General features: G+C 29.3%; 1 protein-coding gene across 1 annotated transcript in view; it reads right to left on the bottom strand.

Moving 5' to 3' along the window:
* The window catches only part of MS3_00004074 (uncharacterized protein), a 66,074-nt gene that overhangs the window by 15,188 nt on the left and 27,244 nt on the right, over positions 1-23,642 (bottom strand). Inside the window, exon 2 of the mRNA XM_012938556.3 lies at positions 3,966-7,335. Within this exon, the coding sequence (XP_012794010.2) occupies positions 3,966-7,275 (3,310 nt within the window). The 5' untranslated portion in view covers positions 7,276-7,335. The remainder of the gene's footprint in view (positions 1-3,965; positions 7,336-23,642) is intronic.

Genomic DNA, 23,642 nt, shown 5'->3' with positions numbered 1-23,642 from the left:
CAGTACTGTTATCATTCTGTAACCATGTTACATTTGATGCTACTTTTTGTTTGTGCATTAGTTACGCCTGGAATCCTTAAGAACGTACTAGTACCCTTCTTAATCTACTATCATTTGTCTTTTATCCCTGTTTCTAACTGATTTAGATTAAAGCAATTTAATTTTATGTTTATTCAATCCGTTTCATTTTTGAATGTCCATTTTCTGTTTAAAAGTACATTACTGATGAGTGAATTTTAACATCCTCAATACAATAATCATTAAACAATTAACGGCTAAATCAGATTTCCATCTAGAAATTTTCAGTGATCTATTCGATTTTTAATTCTGTTTTAAGACAATGTGGAGAATTTTGTGTTTAGTTCTATAAATTTATTCCCCTATCTTAGTTTTAAATTATAGACTGCGTCTAGTTAGACAATCACAAAAAACGAGGTAGTATGGGGTATTTGTTTAGTCCTTGTCTGAGGCTTCTCAATGTTGCTCATACACAACTTGGTTAGGCCTTTTATAAAAAGCTCAATCCTCAGACTAATAACTTGGTATTTACATTTCTAACTGTAGTCAAAACTCAATATTATGCAACCGTCATCAGTCACCATTTATGATATTTACTAAAACGTTAACACAATTGAATTCAACTGATCACAGCTTTTAACTAAAGCTCAGAATTCCCTCTCAAAATTAGTCACTAACAAGCGCTATTGTTTGCACAGAATTCCAACTTCACAACTAATTCTCTTATAGTATTACATAAGCTCTTAATGAATCAACAGTAATAATTTATTTTAACCATTACCGATTGACTATTTCTCTATTGTTAAATACGAATCATTGATATACAAGAAGTTATATTATCACTGTAAATTTGAACGATAAATATAAAGGTAAATGTTTTTAATTCATAAATCATTTAAGGTTCACAAAATCGATTTACAACGAATAGGTCTATGAGTTGTTAGTTAAACAAATCGATAGTTTGAACAATATTTTCCATAATTGTATTTGATTAAAATATCAACGAGAATAACTTTATTCTTTGACTGACATTAACATAAAATTAAAATGATTCTATTTGTTAAATGATGAATAGTTACTAAAACTATATATATACATGACTAATACTTAGTTTATTATGTTTACTTGACATATGTAAAATTAGAATGTGGTTACAAAAAGTATAAAGAGTTCAATGATAGAGACCTTGTGAAATTTATTATTCAATGGTCAATGACTGTCATTTATATGACATATTGTTTACTTTATATATATATATATAAATCTATCATAAAATATAATTTGAAATGAAATTCTATACCCAGAATATGTATATACATCTATTGATAAAGTGGTTAATAGGTGGAAACATTTCATTTTAAGAATAGTTTTCTTCCTCAATAAAATCTAATGTAACTAGAACATTAACAAATGGATATTAAATGATAAGCAGAATTTTTAAAAAAAGAAAGAAAAGAAAAGAACCTGAAAAATTATGACAACATAATAATCAAAGTTTTGTTAATTATATTGTTAGAAAAGTAAAGTAGATTTCTTAATTGTCATATTAAAAATTCACGTATACATTCATAAAACCAGGAAAAACAAAACAAAACAAATACAGTAAGTGTGTCAAAGTCATCAATAAATTTTCAGGCATCTTATTCCAACTCTCTTACTTTCTTTGATAGCTTATCGTTAATCTTTGTATATATATATGACACATTAATAAGTCATTGAAAACAAAGATAGACAGAAATTGCCTTGTCTGTAAGTTATGAACTTCAAATACTTAACATACTAAACAAACGAATTAGATATGTCAAAGTTATCAGTCAAATAATTTAATGTAATAACTAAGACATAAAATACATACTATATATATATATATATATATATATATACGTTTAAATATATTGTTTGAAAATTTGACAACATTGAAGAGAATACTTGATTTTTGATTTGTTATATTGTTTATAAACTATTGTTTTTTGTACATTTGGTAGTGTTTGTTTGTATCTTCTGATTGCACAAGCAGGTGGCTATCAGGAATTAGTAGCTAAGTGGATAATGCGATGACATTTGAAGCGGACAGCACTGGGTTCGAGTCCATGGGTGAACATCAACTCTGGGATGTAGGTACATTCAACTGACGAGTCCTAAATAAGACAAAACGCGCTTCCTAGATTCCACTGCTAGCCATTATTCATCTTTGCTTATATCGTTTTTATATCTCTGATTTTTGTGAAATAAAGTGTTTTGTTAGTAAAAAATCCAGTTTTTTGAATAATAATAATAATAATAATGTGATTAGAATCCATTTTGAAGTTAAAAGTGTATAAAAATGAATAAATAACTGAAAAGGTTTTAATTTAGCTAAAATTTGTGTTTCTCTTCTAGTTTTTATTAGTTCATTTATGAGCTCGTTATATTATTTATTCTCCAGTGAAATTTGTGACTGTGTAATAGTTATGTATACTCACTCACTCACTCATTCACTCATTTACTTACTTATTCACTCACTCACTAACTCAGATGTGATTAGAGGCATAAATAAACATACTAGGGACCTTTTTAAACTTATATCCAATTCAACAAAAAAGAAGTTCAATAAATCATTGTTTTATGTGAGACAAGTTTGATATTTATTGTTTAATTATGTATGCATAATTTATTTTATTACAAGTGAACTCAAAATTCTTAATTACAACTATTATTAACATCAGTACTTTTGAACAGTGGCTAACAATGGACGTGAGTTTCATCTTATCTGGAACTTGTTAGTTGAATTTTCCTACATCCTAGAATTAATGAGTAAAATTAATCCCAAACTCTCTCCAAACATCACTAGGTTCAGAACCACTAACTTGTTCAATGGATACTAAGCTGCATATGAGGGTTCGAATTTTCCCACTTATGTTATAGACTGCGAATGAATATTTCCTTTCAACATTATTAGTAGTGTAGTAGGATAAAAACTTCGTGCTGTCCCCCTTTAGTCCTAATTTCCGGATTGTCTTAATATCAGTCTTGTATCATGACCGATTGTTGACTGTTGCTTTCCTTATTAAATGTAAGGGCATTTTGTGCCCATTCTGAGTCATAAAAGTACTTTTTCTTTTGTTCTTTTTCCGAGCTGTCCTCACTCATGTTACTCTGCATACTCCTCTAATACACAAAGTACCTTCTGCCCTATATATGAACCTCTATAGTAGTAATAGTAAGAGTAGTAGTTTCTGTTGTTATGATGGGGATTAATAACAACTGTCCAAGTACACCACATAGAGCATTAGTTATCAGAGATTAATTAGCGATTAACATCATTCTAGGTAGGATAATCATAAGTTTTGGTTTCCATTCATTAGCTGTCCATTTTTTAAAAGAAAAAAAACCTATTAAAGCTTGTACTTTAGGTAATTTTTCATTAGGATATAAGGGGTAGGAGTACAGCTCAGTTAACTATCATACGATCCTGACTAGTTTCATGTACTATATTAAGTCATTCTTAGTAACAGTATTCAGTTTTCCTTACAACAGAGTTGTTCATTACTTCTGACCTCTAATATTTGCTTCTTTGAAAGCTAAGGTTCTATTTTGCCAAAAACTATTGATTTGCCCCGTTTATGCAAAATTATAATTCCATTAATTATCAGCCGTAATATAGTTGATCAGTCATTAGAACATAACAAGGTGGAAAACAGTTTCTAGGATGATAGGATATCTTGAAGGGATCAGAAAGAAAATCTTATTTGAGTTTCATCCTCAGAATCCATATACTACTCTCAATTCTTTAAGGATTCTATTGAGGATAAGTAGGTCTTCTAATAATGTGTTGTCATTTAAGAATCAAATCTGAAGAAAAAGAACATTTTACTCGTTTCTAAAGTCGTATGCTTCTAAAGAAAATCTATTGCAAACAATGAAAGCAATTGGGAAAAAAAGTTGAAAAAAAATTTATATTCACTTACTTTGATTAGATGATTGTAACTCTTTGAGAATTAAATCATCACAATAATTATTTATATTTATTTGATCTTCATTTTTACCAGATGGTGAAGTACATCCGTTAACATGATGGTTGTTAACATTAGGCTGATGTATATTGTTGTTCACAGTACTTTCTTCTTGAAAATTATCATTTATTGACTTAGTTTGTGTAGCAGATAAATGATTATAACATTTAAGATCATTCGGTTTTTCTATTTTCGACATTGGTTTGGCACGTAACATATTCATAAAGAAATCTGGATCAGTTGGTGATAATTTATGAACACTACTTAAATGTGTAGGTAAAAATAAACGTGGTCCAATAGGTAAATCACATAGTGGACAATAAATCGATGTTATAGCAGAAGGGATTTCAGTAAGGTTTGAATTTTTAATACCATTATTACCAGTGGTAATATTTGTATGATTGTATATATTATTAGTAAGGGAATTATTCAAATTATTCCATAGAACAGTATTATCGAAATTAGGTAAAAGTGATTTATCTAATTGACAATTTACAGCTTGTTCAGAAATAAAATGATTTGAAGTAAATAATGGCCAATAAGCTAATGGAAGAAATTGATTTACTAAACCAAGTGTAGAATATGCAGAATTAAATGAATTTAACATTTCATCAGATAATGTTGCATCTATTTTACAATTTTCATCAAAATTCAGTATAGAATTATTTTGATGAGAATTAGTTACACAATTTATTGTTTGTAAATCATTTAAGGAATAATTCAATGATGAATTATCTATTATTGGTGGATTTCTCATTGGTGGTCCACCAACATCTTTTGGTGATATTCCATGAACTCTTATTTTATGTGTTCTTAAAAAGTACTTATTGCATAATTCCTTATTACACAATTCACAAGTAACACGATCAGCTAATTTTGCTGCAACCATACTATTTTTAAAAGCATCTAATGAATGTGTACCAAGACGAAATTCAGAATTTTCAGGATAATTCATATTCACTTCTTTAGTATTTGACTTGTTCACAAAAAATAGAGATGAGTCAATTTCTTCCTTTTTTGTTTCATTTTGATTAAATTTTTGTGACTCACAGTCACCGTTGTCATTATCTTCGATATCCATACTTAATTTTTCAGTGTTGTGCTGTGTATTGTCTTTCTTATTTATACTATCAGTAACTTCCATTTCAGTTGGAAAATTTTCCAGAATATCAAACTGCTCTTTTTCATTTTTTAGTGTCAATTTATCTGAATTATTCTGATGACTAAAACGATGTAGCTGGAGAAAATATTCATTACAAAACACTTTTTGACATTGATCACATTGAGCTTCACGTAAGGCAACGTGATTTAAATCGAGGGAAGGCGGTATCGACAAAAGAGGAATATCAAGATGAGGATTTAATGGAGGCATCAGATTTGATTTGGCCATTACTTCGGAAGGATTGAATAAGCCAGCTGTAGATGGTGAAAAATTCGCCGCTAGTGCCATCATATAGTAATGCTGTGCTGAAAGTAAAGGATTTAAGTTTTTTGACTGAACTATCGATGGATCTATCATGCTCTTTTGTTCAATATTTAACTCATTTTTATCAATAATATTATGAGTACATGAAGCAGTCATATTAAAGGTGGTTGTCTGGCAAGAACTGTTCGCTTCATTCAAGGTACTTTGATCCCCAGTAAGATCTATTGACTGGTTTACATTACTACCATAACCAGAGCTAATACTAACACTGTTTCTACTGCATGTTGTGCTTATAGTAGTAGTACCTGAACAGTTTCTGTTCCATTGGGTCATTTCATCATTTCCACATCGTTTTTCATTTGTAATTTCACTTACATAACTGGGAAGCAAAGGATTGCTTCCACATTTAATATAATCATAGATGTTAGATAATGATTTATTAGTTAACTCACATTTTGTTGGAGATTGTGTTTTCATTAACTCACATTGAATGTCATTCATTTGGGATTTATCAAAATCTGATGTAAAATCAATCCCTTTGACTTGATCTTTTATTTTGGAATTATCACTGGGAAATATATAATTATTATTGTTACACTTAATAGTAATGTCGATATCAGATGAAGCATTATTGATAAAACCAGTTACATTGCTCGTAATGTTATTATTATTAGTAGTAGTAAGGAATGGGTTGACATTTTTTATTTGACTTAAATTATTCACAGTTTGTGTTTCATTCCCACGACGACGACTATGCGAATATGGTTCAGTGTGAATACCATGAACATCTGTTTTGTGTTTACGTAAATAGTATTTATTACAAAAATGTTTTTGGCATAAATCACAAAAATCTTCATCGTTTTTTCTTGAAGTACTATAAGAGTTATTATTACTATTAGTCGTGGTGATATTACTTACTGTAGTAGCTACGGAATTATTATAATTATTTCGAGATTTATTTGAATCAGTATATGAATTTAAAACCGAGAGATTATTACATAAATGTTCCTCATTATCTGATATAATTGGTTTTGATTTATCATTGTGATAATTATTAAAAGTTCCTGATGCTGATAAATTCTCTGACGATGATGATGATGATGACAATGGTAAAACTAAGCCATGAGAATTATTAGCATTAAATGATGATAGACCGGTAGAATGTGATCTGAGAAGCATAGTGTTATTCGCACCTATACTAGTTATTATATTATTATTGTTATTATTTCGAGAACTATTAATTGTTGAATTGACAATATTTGTAATCATAGTATTAGTATTAAAGGACGAATTTGTAAATGGATAACCTTCAGTCCAAGAACGAACTAAATTGTCGGGAAATTTATTCATGCAGAGATCACTTGATGAAAATGTTGGTGTTGGTATAGACAATAAATTTGTTGCATGACCATTTGTAATTTGATTTATCAAAGAATCATTTGACATACCAAGACAAAAAGATGGAAAACCAGGTAGTATATATGAATTATTGTTTGCTGTACAGATATCTTGTGCATCATTTGAATCACCATCTTGAAATATGGGGTTTATTTTAGATTTAGATGTTTCATTCAATGAATGTTCACTTACTTGTGTCATAAACGACTTTGTGAAGTTTAGTCCTAATCCAGTTGACTGTGGTGAAGTGGATGATACAGATGAGCATGACGATGTCGAAGAAGAAGAGGAGGATACAGATGGTACAAATATTGATGTGTTAATTTGTTTTTCAGAGTTTTTTATAGAAGATGATGGAGATGGATTTTTTTGAGTAGTTTGTTGAGATTCAGTCATTTGTTCAGGTGAATTTAATGATAATACGGAAGTAATACAATGCATTAAGATGGATTTCTTCTATTCATTAAGATTTATAGACGTCTTGAGATTTATTCAGGTTACCTTAAAAATAAATAAATAAAATCAGCATTCAATTTCTCCACTTGTAAATCAAAGAATTATATTGATAATTATAACTATCCATTGAAACATATATTCGATAAGACAGGTAAGTAGTTGTTAGAATATTAATGTTAAAATTTCCCCGTCCATTAATTTTGAATTAAAAAAGCCTCGGTGAGTCGAATTATAACCACATACAGTCAATAATTGAAATTTCCCTCAAGCGATACCTAGAGATAAGCATCAAGAATATCGATATCAGCTGAAAAAGAGCTACTGTAAACTAGGAAGCAGTCGCCAGTAATAGTGAGGAGTTCTAAATTAAAAGAAAACAGCTTTTAGAAGCACTCTGGTTTATATTAGCATTCTAGTTATTATTTGTTTATTTATTAGTTCACTTTTTGGTTGAAATAAATTTATATAGAATACCTAACTAAATAGTAGTCGTATCCTCATTGGTGATTAATTTCGAGATGCAGAAATATCTAACCTGGTGAGATTAAACCATATCATGAATGAGACAACTATGATTGATGGTAATGAAGGGTGACCACGTAATATTTGGAAGAACACCTGAATGTTAGACATGTGGACCGTTCGGTTACAAATATTATTAGTAAAGACAATGTTTTAGTCCTCAGTCATATATGGAGTTAGTCAGTGATTAGAAACATGGAACTCCACACATTTATTAATTGTTTCTAGTCTCCATGCCATATTAGGATGACGAGATAGTCATAAAGGCGATAGAACTAAGACAGTAGAACTGTTAAGAGTATCTGTGATAGTGGAAAAGATTAAGTGAAAACAATATGATTTAAAATAAAGAAATGAATTCGCAGAATATAAATTATAACAACATTCCCAAACTGAAGGTTTAATGGGATACAAAATAAATACATTTGTGTCATTGTGAGAGATTCTAGGCCATGTAATTCAATGTATTTGAACATTGTATCAGTGAATGTACATTGTTGAAGAGTTTCAAACTAGGATAAAAGATTACCATCTGGTTTTCGGTCGTTTTACAACTGACATATGTATCCATGATTTCAACCAACTTCAGTATAAGCACTTTTACATCATAGTGAGAAAAAAAAATACGACCCGTTGAACAGTAAACTGAATCAGCAATGTAAAAATAATATGTTTAGACATTAAAAACTATCCGAATGACATGTCACTTGAGTAATAACCTCTTTAAATCAGTTCTTCTTAGTTTATTATTTACTTGAATTTAAATAAGCGTAAATAATTTACAGGGATATATATATCTTATATGAAATTCCTCTTATGCTAAAACATTTTTATGAAAAGTGGCCACTGAATCTCAAAAATTATATAGAAGAATATGAAAAGTAACCACTTATGATATACCTATTGACTATACTAGAACATTTTGTCTTTGTTTATTTATAAAATGAACTGAGCAATAGATCAAGTCATGCATATAAAAGATAAAGTGTAATAAACTATTTTATAATAGATTTACTATATTTTTTTATTTTTAAAAAAGCAAAATTAAATAGTTAAGTTATTGAACAAATTGTAATAGCCTTAGGCTGTCTATTTTCATTCTTTCAATTTATTATCTTAATCAAATTTCATTTCTTTTCATATTCAAAATAGGTACCATTCTTGTATTCATAATCAATATATGTATATACATATACTCTGGTGTATATATTTACCATTGGCAAACACTTCATTTGATTGTTTCTTCTTTCTTTTGTTATGATTCAATTTTTACAAATTTTTAAAATTTCTATTTGGAATCTTTTGTTTTGTCTTCAAATGATTTAAATTTGATTATTATTATTACTATTTATGATTAATACATTGTGATTATTTGTCCACTTTTAACTGTTAGTAATACTTACTAATCGAATTTACACAAGCAATTTTATAGAATATTCTTTACTAATTTAACATATCAGAAGGGGTCTTGTGGAGATTTTAGAAATTTCAATAGTTGAAATCATGAGTCGATTGAAGCTAGACCACCATAGAAAATCTGGAAGCACCGAACGGCCGTTTCGTCCTATTTTGGGACTCCTCAGCAGTGTGCATACACGATCCCACCCACCGTGAGATTCAAACTCAGAACCTATCAGTCTCGTGAGCGAACGCTTAACCAGTAGACCGGTGAGCTGGCCGGTGTCCAACGGTATTAATGTCTAGCTTCAACCATTCTACGAAATTGCTCCACCGTAAACCATTGTCTTCAGTGAGCTGATATCTCACAACAAACCTGATTGAACTCCACTGGTCACGGTTTCTCACTAGACCTCCAGGAAATGCCTGTTGAATTCAGTCACTAGTGAGCAGATGATTATTATTATCGGAAGGGGGTTTTGTGGAGATTTTAGTAATTTCACTAGTTGAAATCATGAGTCATTTGAAACTAGACCACCATTGGTTCGAATGTCATGGTGTGGAGTAGTGTGATCATGGATTCGTACTGCTGATGAGCTGCACACTAGGACGAAACGGCCGTTCAGTGCTTTGGGGTTTTCCATGGTGTTCTAGCTTCAATTGACTCATGATTTCAACTATTGTAATTTAAAATAATTAGCATCGAATTATTTATAATTTCATATTGAAAATACCTTTTTTAGCTATATTGACAGTAGTCAGAAGAGGTAATTGATTGAAAAACTCAAAGTAAACTTATTACCCCTTTTATAGAATTGTATACTGTACAGCTTTATAGTCATTTGTAAAAGGCAAGATAAGTATAAAACCTAATTGAACACAAAGAATTAACTAGGTGTATTCGAAATATGAAAATTAATATTTGTATTAAAAATAACTGGAACCTATGGATAACTAAGAATTTCAGTTGAATGACTGAGTAATATCATGATACTTTTCATCAGATCTCAAGAAACTGGTTTCGATATCGTGTGAGTTTACGCCTAGGAAATAGTATATTTGGATAAGATAGACATCGAGTTTTGATATCCAAATATATACAATCTTCATAAAAGCTACCTAAATAATACGTAATCAGTTTACTAATGTACCCATCAATGGTTTAATAAATTGACGGATTGTATTAACATCCTTTAGTACATTCATATAAAAAAAATAGGAAGAATTCATCTGTGCAGTTTTTGTCATTTTTTTATTTCCAAACGAACAGTTTACACATAGTAAATATATGAACTAACGTATCATGCAATGAAGAATTTTTAAGATAAAGTTTGTTAGTATATATTCATTTGATTGGTGCATATCATGTATTTTTACATAGCTGCACACACAAGTAAATAATGAAGTAAAAACGTAACTGGATTTGGTGAGGCAGTTTGTGAAGAAAGGTTAAATTCCTTGGTTGTATACGTCACAGATTGATCACATTTGGGATACCATAAAAAACTGAGGAGAATTGAACAGGTCTTTTATCGTAGTATGGGATTTATTATCCGCCCAAACCCATAAATTCACTAGCGATCGAACCTAAAAACGTCCACATCTTGGGATGAACGTTTACCGATTAATGCCACTGAGTCGATATTCGATTGCAAAGTGATTAAAGTTTGATATGTACCATTCCAAGACCTGAAACTTCTTGTTCGATCCCTAGTAGGGTCGTGGGTATGCACAACTGTGAAGTTACAAACCAGAACAGAACAAAGGTTCAGTGCTCTCTATTTGTAAATAGTACCTCGACAAAGATTAATCTGTGACAAATACAACTTATAAATTTATTTTCTTTCATATCTAAAATACACATAAAAAGTAAAATGAAAACTAAAAATCAGACATTCTGTCATAGCAACTAAATTAAGTGAAATTAATTCGAAATTATTATTTTTAAAAGAAAAAAAAAGCAATTAGATTAAAATACCATTAATTAACTGATTAATTGTTTTTTTTATCATTTATGTTCAATATAAAAAGAAATGTGTTTAAATCATGGAAAAGAAGAATTACGAATAATAGAGAAAGATTCAATCATTTAGTTGCTACATGTAGGTATTTCGTCTTTCTACTCAGTGTTAAATTAAATTATGCATTCCCTTCTAAATGTTTGTCATTTTTATAAGAATTCATTCTAGTCAGTTACTTGGTTTCTATTTCAATAATATTATTGTGTTTGGTAGACTTTAGTTTTCTACTCTTCTTCTGATTATTTGTTAGTTTGTTTTTATTTACTTTTTTATTTAATTATTCTAGAAATGGACGATGTTAAACCTGGATGTATGACACAAGGATATTTGATCTGTAAGAATATGATGGGTGTATTAGAATGAAATGTTATTGTACTAAGAATTAATTCTTATCTCCATTTGTCTCTCACTCTATATGTGCGTACACCTGTGTGTAGTCGTGGTTTTATTTATTTATTTACGTAATTATATTTATAGTGAATTTTTGTGCAATATGTAGGTGAATTTATTTATTTATTATTACCCTTATATAATACTTCTATTTAAAACAAATAAAAACTAAGTTGATTGTGATAACTCATTTTGGAAATTGAAATGTGCAATAAATCAATCAGTTATTGTCTATGTATATACTACCCCTACATAGCATCCAGCCCAAGCTTTGTAAGACTCACTATTAGCTCAATACTCTAAGACCATTGAGCTAAAATCCCATAGATTCCATTTTTAAATGCAATCGGTTGACAAGACCTGAAGGTTATGTGTTTATTGCTAATTGTCTATATACGATTCTTCAATTAATATCAGTTCTTGAGGGAACATACTTTTAAAATTGGACAGTTTCTACAAATCTCTTAATAATATATCCATATATACTTCCAACAAAATTCTAAATATTATTTGGGAGTTAATGATTATTTTATCCTAAGTACATCATATACATTCTTTTATCAATTTCTTCTTTGCTTTATTTTGAAAATCCTGAAAGAAAATTATGAACTATTTAAGTGTTAATATTGGAACCATGGGCACTTATTCACTTATAACCATGTTAAAGCTGATCTGTTCAATTTTGTGATAACTGTTCAAAGTTACAGTTTTGCGAAACGGGTCGAATAATTATATTGTATTTTCACAGTTGAAATCACCAGTCTATCTATGTACTATAATTTCCACGACTCCCCATATTGATAACAACCATTTGTTCACTATTGACTAGCTTCACTATATAATTCCTGGAGTTCTGGTAAGAACCTATGACCAGTGGTATTCAATCCGTGTCGGGTGTGAAACAGTTATCTACCTCAGACAATGGATGAAGACTCGTTCAACATCATACATTAATTGAAATTAGATATTAGCATCAATGACTGTGGGCTCAATGGTTTAGAGGTTAAGTGTTCGTGCGCAAAACGTAGGGTTCTGGGTTCAAGTCCTTAATATGGAACCATATATGCTCAATTCTGAGAAATCATGTGCTGGGACGAAATGGCCGTCCAGCACCTCCAGATTTTTAATGGTGGTCTAGGTTAGATCGATTTGTGGTTCCAACTGTGAAAATACTACAATCTCCACAAATCCCCATACTAATAATCGTATTGTAGTTATCGTTATACTAAAAAGCTATTAAATACAATCTTAAAAATTTCTATTGTAAAGTACCATATGTACTGTGTGATCTGCATAATTTGGTCAATGAAAAAATTTAAATTATTTGCACGTCAAGTTACAGACGAATTAATACTAAATCAAAGATTGATAGTGGCTAGCACTGAAATCTAGGACGCGTCTTTCGTTCTGTTTGGGACTCGTCAGTTGGATGTACATGCATCCTAGAGTTGATGTTCACACTGGGAATCTAACCCAATAGATTGAAGTAAAGATTCAGGCAAACAATACTAAGTGAATTTAAACTCCACTGTACTTCACAAAGAAGTAGCTATCAGGACTCAGTAGCTAAGTAGACAACGCGATGGCGTTTGAAGCGAACGGTATTGGGTTCAAGCCCAGTAGTGAGCATCAACTCTGGGATGCAAATACATCTAAATGGTGAGTTCCAAATAAAACAAAACGCGCGTCTTGGATTCCACTATTAGCCACTATCCATATTTGCCTATTATGTATTTATTGTCTTAAGCACTGATTTACAAAATACAAAAATATTCATATATTTTAAACTCAAAATAAATTTTTATAATTACTTGTGCTAGACAGTGAACGTTTAAATCAGTTCATATATTTGTATACATGAGTATATATTAAAAGTAGAACCATATCTAGGGTTCCTGAAAAAGACTAGTTCATCAGTAAAATCTTTTAAAAACTAAAGAAAATAGAAATTTTGTCCCTCATCGACCCAGACTATATTAATTTTATGTCGCCCTTTAATTTTTTTTCTTAATACTAAATATCACTTTTTGTACTATGTATATTAGACAAAGTTCATCTTTTTCTGTATGATTCATACATATAAATAAGGAAATCTATTTATCTGAACAATAATGAAAGACAAGTTCTTTTTTTTCATTTATGATACTCATTATCAAATGAATACATACAAAATATATTGACAATTAAAGAAAATCCCTCAAATTTACTAGGATAAGCATTAAAATAATCAATTAATTGTTTACTTCAGTATTATATGAATAATTTTTAATTCTACTGAGGTCATCTATAGAGGTTAACAGTGTGCTTTTGTAAACATTAACTCTTGTCTTTGAATGAATCTTTAAAATAGATTAATAGTTTAGTACAATACTCATATATATATAATCTAGTGTATGTATGTATACTTGTGTAGATTTTCGTAAATAACAGATCATAAAGATCCCGGTCCAAGGGTTGCCTTATCATGAAAAGTTTTTTTTTTATAGTATAAAGTGAGTTCACCTCATTAATTTGTTGATAATTTGATGCACAAAACTGAATCATTTTCATTCTCATCAAATATACCTTTTATTTACTAACTGATTAAAAATGCAAAACTAAAATGAGACAAATTCTGTGGGATTCCAAACTTTTTATGTTTCACCGAGTGATATCAATTCCTCATATGATCTTTTTAAAATAAATTTGTAACCTATAAATTAGATTGCCTAGATTACAAACCATAATTCTTCTATGAATTACTTTGAGATTACTTGTTTACTAAATCCACTTTGGAGTTATATGTGACTAATGATCATAGTGAGACAACCGTAATGGATTGACATGAAATTTTAGGAAATCGAATTTCAGTAGTCTATTGACTGAAAAATATATCTGTTATAAACTTTTCTTTCAAAATAGAAATAAATAAATTTTCAATACTACTAGACATCAGTATTTCTCAAGATGTGGACAATTCATGGTAAAAATTACTTTCAACCGTTTTAATCTTCATTTCTTTATTTTAAAAAATGAGTGCAGACCAATTAGTTCAAATTTGACTGTATAATAATCATTTTAAAAATTAGTTTCAACCGGTTAGATGTCGTTTGATTGATTGCACAGTATGACCCATAAATGACCATTTCATAAGTAAATAACATTTTCACCTCAAAAAAATCACTTATGCAAAAGTCAATATAGGCTGAGCGTCTCATAAATATATTCCATTCTACTTCAATTGAATAAATTTTCACTTCACTAATTTTTGCTTGACTTGGCAGAGTTTTAAACTTATGATTAGTTGTTAACACTGTGCAAAATAACCGTGCTTTCCAATTTATATTTCATTTCAAAATGAACCAATTATACAAAGACAGAACCATTAAATTGAGTAGAAAACCAGCAATCACACAATAATCATTTTCTGAACATAAGGGACCATCATTTCGTTTTATTTAGTTTATGAAACAACACTTTCAAAAAAAAAATATCGAATGATCACTAACTAATCTAAAATTGTGATTATTTTTCTGAATTTGATTAACAGCTTAATAGCTGTGTGTTATTTTTTATTTTACTTCACAGACTGACCTGAATCGGTCAACCGGGAAGTACTGGATAGGTGTTTCTCTCTAGTATGAGATTCCTCAGAAATGTGCATCTATGACATGGTATTCTGAAGACAAAGTATTAGCTGGTTGCCCAAGATCGTGAGTGTGCACTGCTGATGGGTCTCACACGAGGACGAAACAGCTGTCTAGTATATTTTATCTTCGATAATTATTTCATTAAGATTAGTTCTCAATTTAAAACAACATGGTTCAATAAGTTTCGTAATCATCTACTAAAATTTATACATATATATATATAGATAGCTAGATAGATAACCTTGTACACTGATTCCCATTAAATTTTAATGATTATGTTGTTTCGGAGTTTGTTCAATCGTTGTTAGTATTTGGCTATTGTTTTTCTAAGCGTATGCTCAGTCAATGATGCGTTTAAAATCTAAACATACTTATACTAATGAAAATGTGAAATGAATAATCTTGCATTGAAATATGCACTATTCTTAATGAGTGTTACTTTTCCACTGGTTTACTGACGTTTTCTCCCATGTTTAAATTTAGCTATGATTGCTCCATTGAAATATAATCAAAGTCAATAGAACACGATCTGTCAGAACTGACCTCATGAACCTTAATATGAATAAATTATTTGTACTAAAAAAATTTGTTGAAATTAAAATATTTAAAAGTGAAATATCCGTCATCTAGCCATAGGCAAAATACACATGAACATCATATGAATGTACATTTATCACATTCTAACTACGTCCTGAATCTTAGCATAGTTTAAATCTGATAACATTTAAAATAGACCTGAGTATATCAATGAACATGAAATGTATATAGTAATTTTATTGTGAAAAATCAACATTTTTGTTCATTTACGTAAATATGCGACGAAGGTATCATGTTTTCTCGCCGAACAGTTTTAGGAATAAAGAATAGAATGAAGAAAATTTGTGATATTCAAGCAAATATTTCGTATAGTTGTAAGTGAAATCATATTTATTGGTGAGTTTTTCTATACATAAAAAAACTCCAAAGGCTTTATAACGGAATCAGAGCTCCTAGAGCTAACCAAATTTTGAGTGAAAATACTTTTAGTATCAGATGGGTTTTTGTGGAGATTGTAGTAATTTCAATGGTTAAGATCATGAGTCAGTTGAAATTACTACAATCTCCACAAAAACCCATCTGATATTAAACAACATATGCTCACTAGTGACTGGCTTCAAGAGGTATATCCTAGAGTTCTAGTGAGAAGTAGTGACCAGTGGAGTTCAACCAGGTCTGTTGTGAGATACTAACTCACTGAAGACAATGGTGAATGTGTCGCTCAATTTCGTGGATTAGTTGAAGTTAAACATTAACACCGTTGGATGCCGGCTCAGTGGTCTAGTGGTTAAGTGCTCGGGCGCGAAACCAGTAGGTCCTGGGTTCGAATCTCGCAGGGGACGGGGTCGTGGGTGCGCACTGCTGAGGAGTTCCACGATAGGACGGAACGGCCGTCCAGTGTTTCCAGGTTTTCCATGGTGGTCTAGCTTCAACTGACTCATGATCTTAACCATTGAAAATACTTTTATCAAAAATTTCATACTGCCTCAAAAATTCTCAATGGCTTTGAATTCAATAGCTTAAATAATTCATCTAAATGAATGACTAAGATAGGAATGATTCCACACTCTGCAAACTTTTTCTAATCGAAGATAAATCTTTCATTCCCAAACTAATCTTTATATACCACGTAACGGAGAATTTTAACAACAAAAAAAAAGAATTCTATTATCACCTATAGTGATTATCATAATCACCAGTACTTCTGGATAACTTATTCAATGTAAATTAAACAAAACCTCATTCAGCCATTACCTCTATAACAAGTTTCATAATGTTGATAAATTACATACAGAATTTCAATCACTTTGATTTTCTGTTGGTTTTTTTCTTTTCTATCTATTTTCTTATTTTAATCTAAATTATTTATTAACTTAATTCGAACACCAATGAACAAAATTTTTTTTTCGACTGACCGGAAATTTGATAATGTTGCTTAATGTCCAATTATGTAACTGGGCCACTGACTATATTACAAATGAGTCATACTGTAATTTAAATAGAACAACACAGTTATTACTATGATTACCAGTAAATAGTAGCCAGTATATATATATATATATATATATATATATATATATATATATATAATAGCAAAAGTAACGGTATATGAAATCACAAGTGTAAAATCTACACGTAGTTTGTGTCGAGATTAAAAGTCTAGACATTTTTAAATACTGAATGTTTCAAATCAAGTAATGACGATAGTGAAATATATAAAAAGTTCGAACTTTCAAATTGTGAATTATTTACTTTCCAGGAACGAGAAAACTATTATAAATTCATCGTAGTTATGTTTGTAGTTATATACATAATATAATTTTAATTCAGTGTTTAAATGATGCAAAAATTAGTTTACTTTTTAGATGATATTCACAAATCGTGTAGGATGATTTAGGAAATAACCCTTTAAACTACTGCCTCAAAACATTACTGTTAATATTACTAGTGTTTTATTGAGCTCTAATTATTGACCTGATTCCATTAAATTTTTATTCATTAGGCAATCTATCACTTTACATAGATTTCATCATAATGACAACTGGAAAAAACATCTAAAAAATGCAAGTTGAAATGCTTCTAACAAGTTAATCTTATAAAACTGTGACGTTAATTTACAAGTTATTAGCTTAAAGTTAGGTCTAGTTTATCCCTTTCATATAGGTTGCACTGTTTAGTAACTCATAAGGTGAATAAATCTAACTTAAACTTAAATAGTGGATCAGCAACATGGTGGTCGAATACTGATAATTTGACAGCTGGAATGCAGGTCAGAACCCCAGTTCACTTGTATTTGATATGCCAGCTATGTACTCGAACCTATAGTTGATAATTAGGTTATATTGGAGTCTTTAGGAAATACTAGTCTGTACAAAATAAGTTATATTGTATTTTTGTTTTCTTCATAGGTAGTTAGGGCTTTGAGTCTATGTAACAATTGTATGAGACATTCAGCTGATAACTAGCATACTTTTGGCAAATATTTTTTTGAAATATTTCAACTTATGACGTTTTCCACTTATCTACTGCATCTTATCGTCAATATGGTGTACTTGATCAAGTCCTTAGGAATCAAGGCTACTTAGAGATTAATGCTAACTTTAATAGTACAAATGTTAGGTGAGTAATAAATTGGGAGGAGGGTGAGTTTAGATGCATGATCATCTTCCAAATGAATCTTTTGTGTAGTATGTAAATAACTTTGAAGTACTACGAAAAAGACTAATACAGAATTGAAACGTTTTGTTCAAATACATTTTATACCTCTAAAAGAATATTAAGACGACGCATACACATATAACTGATATCTTTCTTTCCATCTTCATTGTGTGTTTTTTTTGACAATTTTCATGATGAGAAAATTAAACAAACAAACGAATACATTGAGGATACATCAGATGACAAGATTATCAATAAAACAGATTATTACAATTGTCTTATTCAAATATTCTTTTCAATTTCATCAATGAATATAAATGAGGAAAGAAGAATATTCGACCAGATGGTAGATATTTGTTTAAATAAGTTAACAATAGTAGTAGTGATAATATTAATAATCTGTTCGACAACAAGTTCAATATGAATTTATATATTTATCTGTTCGGTCTCAGTGTTATCTACCACCTCATTATTTCCCTTCTTTATTTTTGTTTTACATATATAATGATATTTTTTTATGAAAACATTTGTTTTAATAAAGCGTTTTGTTCTGCTTCTAATTTTATTTTTTGAAAAACACAAATGTAGAAGGAGCTAGAAGAAAGAGGATACAACCTATACATTTTATAACTAGTTTAATAGCATTAGATTAATAACAATGATATGCTATTCAAATAAAACGTTCCTAATAATATCAGTGATAATAACAATAATAATAATAAATGCTTAAATGTGTTTCATTCTTGACAGAATGTTCTATATCTAACTATGTACTAAAGATTTCAATTTGCCACACATTTATTTTTCTACCCATCAGAAAGATATTTTGTAAATATATATACTTATTAAACAATTGATGTTCTCCAACAGTATACTTTGTTCATTCTTATCACTATATATATACTTATTCTCTAAGTATAAATACACAATCAATGAATGGTTAATATTAATCATTAAAGCTATAGTTTAAATCAAAATAAATATTCGTAAAAATTTCTTTGACGAGAGCTTTTATTATAACCTAACATCATCTAGAAAGTCATTGAAAATTAGGTAGTTCTGGACAATTGATTGATCCTAGTTTGAAACAATCTTAATAATATATACCTATAATTTAAGTTTGGGGTTAGACTCATTGTCTTTAGTTCTCATGGGATATATAAACCATATAATCACCAAGTTATAATGCAATCCTTTATCATTAAAGGGGAATGATTGTCACTATAATCTAACAAAATAAAACTGTAGATGGACATGAATGTTATTGAACTACTCATTTTATTCAGTAATAGATTTTTGATTCATCATTCCTGAGAATTGTAATATTTAAAAAATATCCACGTATCCTACCATACATAAGGCTCATTTATATTGTAATGATATACAATAAATGAATTTTCATTCTTCCAACTTGAAATGACAAGAAATGGTAATCAACTGCTGCATAATTCAAACTATTTGAATAAACATTTTTTCCCGTTCTCTTTCTCTCTCTCTCTTTCTCTTTGTAACGAAAAAACAAGTTCAACTATGTGATGTATTATATTAGTTAAACGAATAATTAATGTCATATTGAAAATTCAAATTGATTCATTTAAACAACAAATTTTCCAGATTGTATTTCATCTGTATATAACTATAGAAATGTAATATATAACAGGGAGTAAAAATAAGATAATTATTCTAAAATGCTGTAAATTCTATCAAAATTATTCTTATACCAAATAGTAAATATTTGTTATATATATATATATATAAGGCTATATCGAGGCAATCCGCACAGGACGCACATATGCCAACATGAGACTGATCAAATGCAATCCTAAATAACAAGGGGAAGGTACAAGTAAAACAACACCAAGTGAATTTACTTGTTGTAGTTCACTTAAATCATCAGTTGATTGTATAATATAAGTATGTATAATGTATGACTGAACATAAATGTTTATATATTAGAAAGAAAACATTATTATATAAGCATATTATAATAACATAATGAATAGTGAATTTCAATTTAATGAATTAAAGTGTGTCAGAAAGATTTGTTTATTATTTTAAATTAAGGAAAACCAAATGAACTGATTAACATTTCGTTAGCATATATATATATATATATATATATATACTCTAAAACTGAACGTGCTTTCTCTATGAAGCATTCATTATGATTAGTTCATCTTTTATTCATTAATTATAAATGAATATTTATTTATTTATTCGTATCGTAGTATCAATGTATTACAATGTGTTTGTTTAGTATATTTGTTTGCATAAAATGGAACTAATTAATTATGATGAAAAAACAAACAAACATATTCTTAAATCATTTTAAAGAAATTTTTATGAAATAGTTAATCAACATTGAACAATTTAGCATATACATTAGAGGATGGTGGTTGGAAATCACTTATATATACATATATATCATAACTTCAATTTGCTAGAATGAGGAATAATTTTACAAGGGAATAGACAATAATCTAATATGAATGAATGTTAGTTAAAAATTGATTTGAATTTTATTCTTTTATTTAAATTGCTGTAAATGTTTTAATCATTTTAGTTAGTTTTCTTTATCTTTGGCATAAATTGAACATGAAATAAAGTCGATTAATGAGTAGACTAAAAACATTTAAAACATGAATATTTATTAGTATAGGGAAGTGGATATAGAGATTGTGAAGTTTTTTATGGCTTAACTCACAAAATAATCTTGTCTAAGTCATTAATTTAAACCAAAATGTCCTGAACAGCTTTTTCGTTCTAGTATGAGAATCTTCAACAGTGCATACTCATGAGTTTATTCGAAGTAGAATCCGAGACTTTTGGTCTTGCATATGAACCCTTAATTACTAGGTCATTGCATCGGAATCCAATAGTTTATGTTGCCTAACTTTAACTAGTAGCCGATATTGAGCGACAACCTTCTACTACCTGAGATGAACAACGGTCTGGAATCCGATATGGTTGAACTCCATTAGTTACGGATTCTGACCAGAGTCCAATAAAGTGCTTCTCAGGGCTACTCGTTAATGACTATATGATTAAAACTAGTTCAAGGGTGTCCGTAGAGATGTAGGAAATTCTCACATATATAAACCATAACCTGACATGCTTGTCTTGACTTCAACCTGGATTAGTTTGAAAAAATGTTTGTATGGTTTCCTATTTATCCATATATGTCTTTAGTTTCGTACTTCTTTAGAATAAAGCTTATATTAGTGGTAAAATCGTATCAAAAATGAATTAATAGCGAAATGGGATTTTTAGAAATTTCTGATTGTATTAGTCACGAACTGATCACAGTTGGGATGTCACTGGAAGCCAGGGACAACTGAACAGCTGTTACATTCGAATACAAGAATATTCAGCAGTAGGCAATCATGACTGTACTAGGGGTTGAGCTGTGAACATTCAGGCCCTAAAATGAATTCTCAATCATTAAAACCCATGGATTGGCGTCAAAAAGTACAATTTCAGCTTCAATAACTTCCGTATATAATGTTACAATCATTTAGTAATATTGTGGTTAACCATTTCACTCCCAACATGTCTAAGTCATACCAACTACTTAAAACTGGAACTTCCAATAACTTTTGAAATAAATTATTTAAAATTACTTTATAATTCTGGATACTTTAGGTTTGGTAGTTACTTCATATGGAAAACCATTACTTTATTTTTAAAATTAGTCAAATGCCAATATCATCTTTACACTTATTTTGTTGAAAAATTATACCAATTATCTATCAAAGATAAGTGAATACAATATTAAAAACAAATTACTTATGTCATTTTAAAGTTCTGATACATTATCAAAAAACACAACTGTCCAATCTGTTGGTTAATTTTAAGATGTGTTTAATTGAAAACTACAACACTGTAATTCCTTTTTTGCAAAATATATGCACCGTATTAAAGGTACAGTCCTTATGTCATCATAGATTTCATTTTATTGCCTTTAACAATAAGTATCCATCTATTTTCATGTCTTAAAATATAATTTGTAGCTGATTAACACTTAAAACGTAGTGAAATGTGAAAATGAAGTTTTATTCTAATTCATCATTTTCTTTTATTACAATATTCATTTTTCTTTTACAAATATGCAAATGTCCATATTGATATGAATAAATAACTTCTAATTTTAGAATAATGAATTTTGGTTCTCTAACCTGAGTACATAAGGATGCCATTTATTCACAGTTTTATGCGTATCTAAGTACACATAATCAAATCATCTACCTCATTATTTGTAAAAAGTAATTCTAAAAATACTCATTTGTGACAGAGTATGTTGATCAGATAGCCTTGGATTATTTTTTGATTACAGTGATAGGATAAACAATTACAATTTAATTCACATAAAAGCTTTATCCGATATATATATGTACTCATTTTGTCATTTAAATTTATTTGTTACTTAGTTTTTTAACATTCCTCATCATTATACCCATCATTACCATCACTACTCAATCCCAACCACCACAAACTACTACTTTGTTGACATTCATTATCGTAACGATCATCTTGATAGTCATTATGATGAAAATAAACAGTCATGATCATTCTTCTACTAATTGTCATGTAAAATAAAATACTGTAATTATTATATAGTCAATGAATAAAAATATCCAATGGCTAACTCTTTTGTTCAAGTTGTTTCGTTTGTTTTGCCTTATTTTTTCTTCTTCATACTTTCTTTTTTTTCATTCTAGATTTTTTATTCATGTAATTTGAACGTATACCTTGCCACTTAATTTCTTTGTGTGTTATACTTCCGTGTAATCTGCATCTCTTCAGGATATATGCATTTATATACATACAAAGATTTAAGATAAAAATATGGACATAAGATGAAGATCGAGATGTTCCTTTGCAATTTCTATAGTATTCCTGTGGAACTTGTATACATTTTTCTATATATCTAATCTGTCATAAAAATTAGTGTTTTTCTAAATATGCTATTATTATTATTACTATTACTTCTTCATCTACTACGATTGTTACTACTACTAATCAATAGAATGAAAATTTATTATTAAGTTTATTCTCTCATTCATACATGTACTAATATTCACATACACAAATATACATTTATTCATCTATTTGTGTATGTAAATGACATGCTCATTTCCATATATGCGCATATCTACTAAGTTGCTCAATAATCAGATCAACAAGAATAGAAGACTGT

This window comes from Schistosoma haematobium, chromosome ZW (assembly GCF_000699445.3).
Source record: "Schistosoma haematobium chromosome ZW, whole genome shotgun sequence".
NCBI classification, from domain to species: domain Eukaryota; kingdom Metazoa; phylum Platyhelminthes; class Trematoda; order Strigeidida; family Schistosomatidae; genus Schistosoma; species Schistosoma haematobium.
This window is presented reverse-complemented; position numbering and strand designations above follow the sequence as displayed.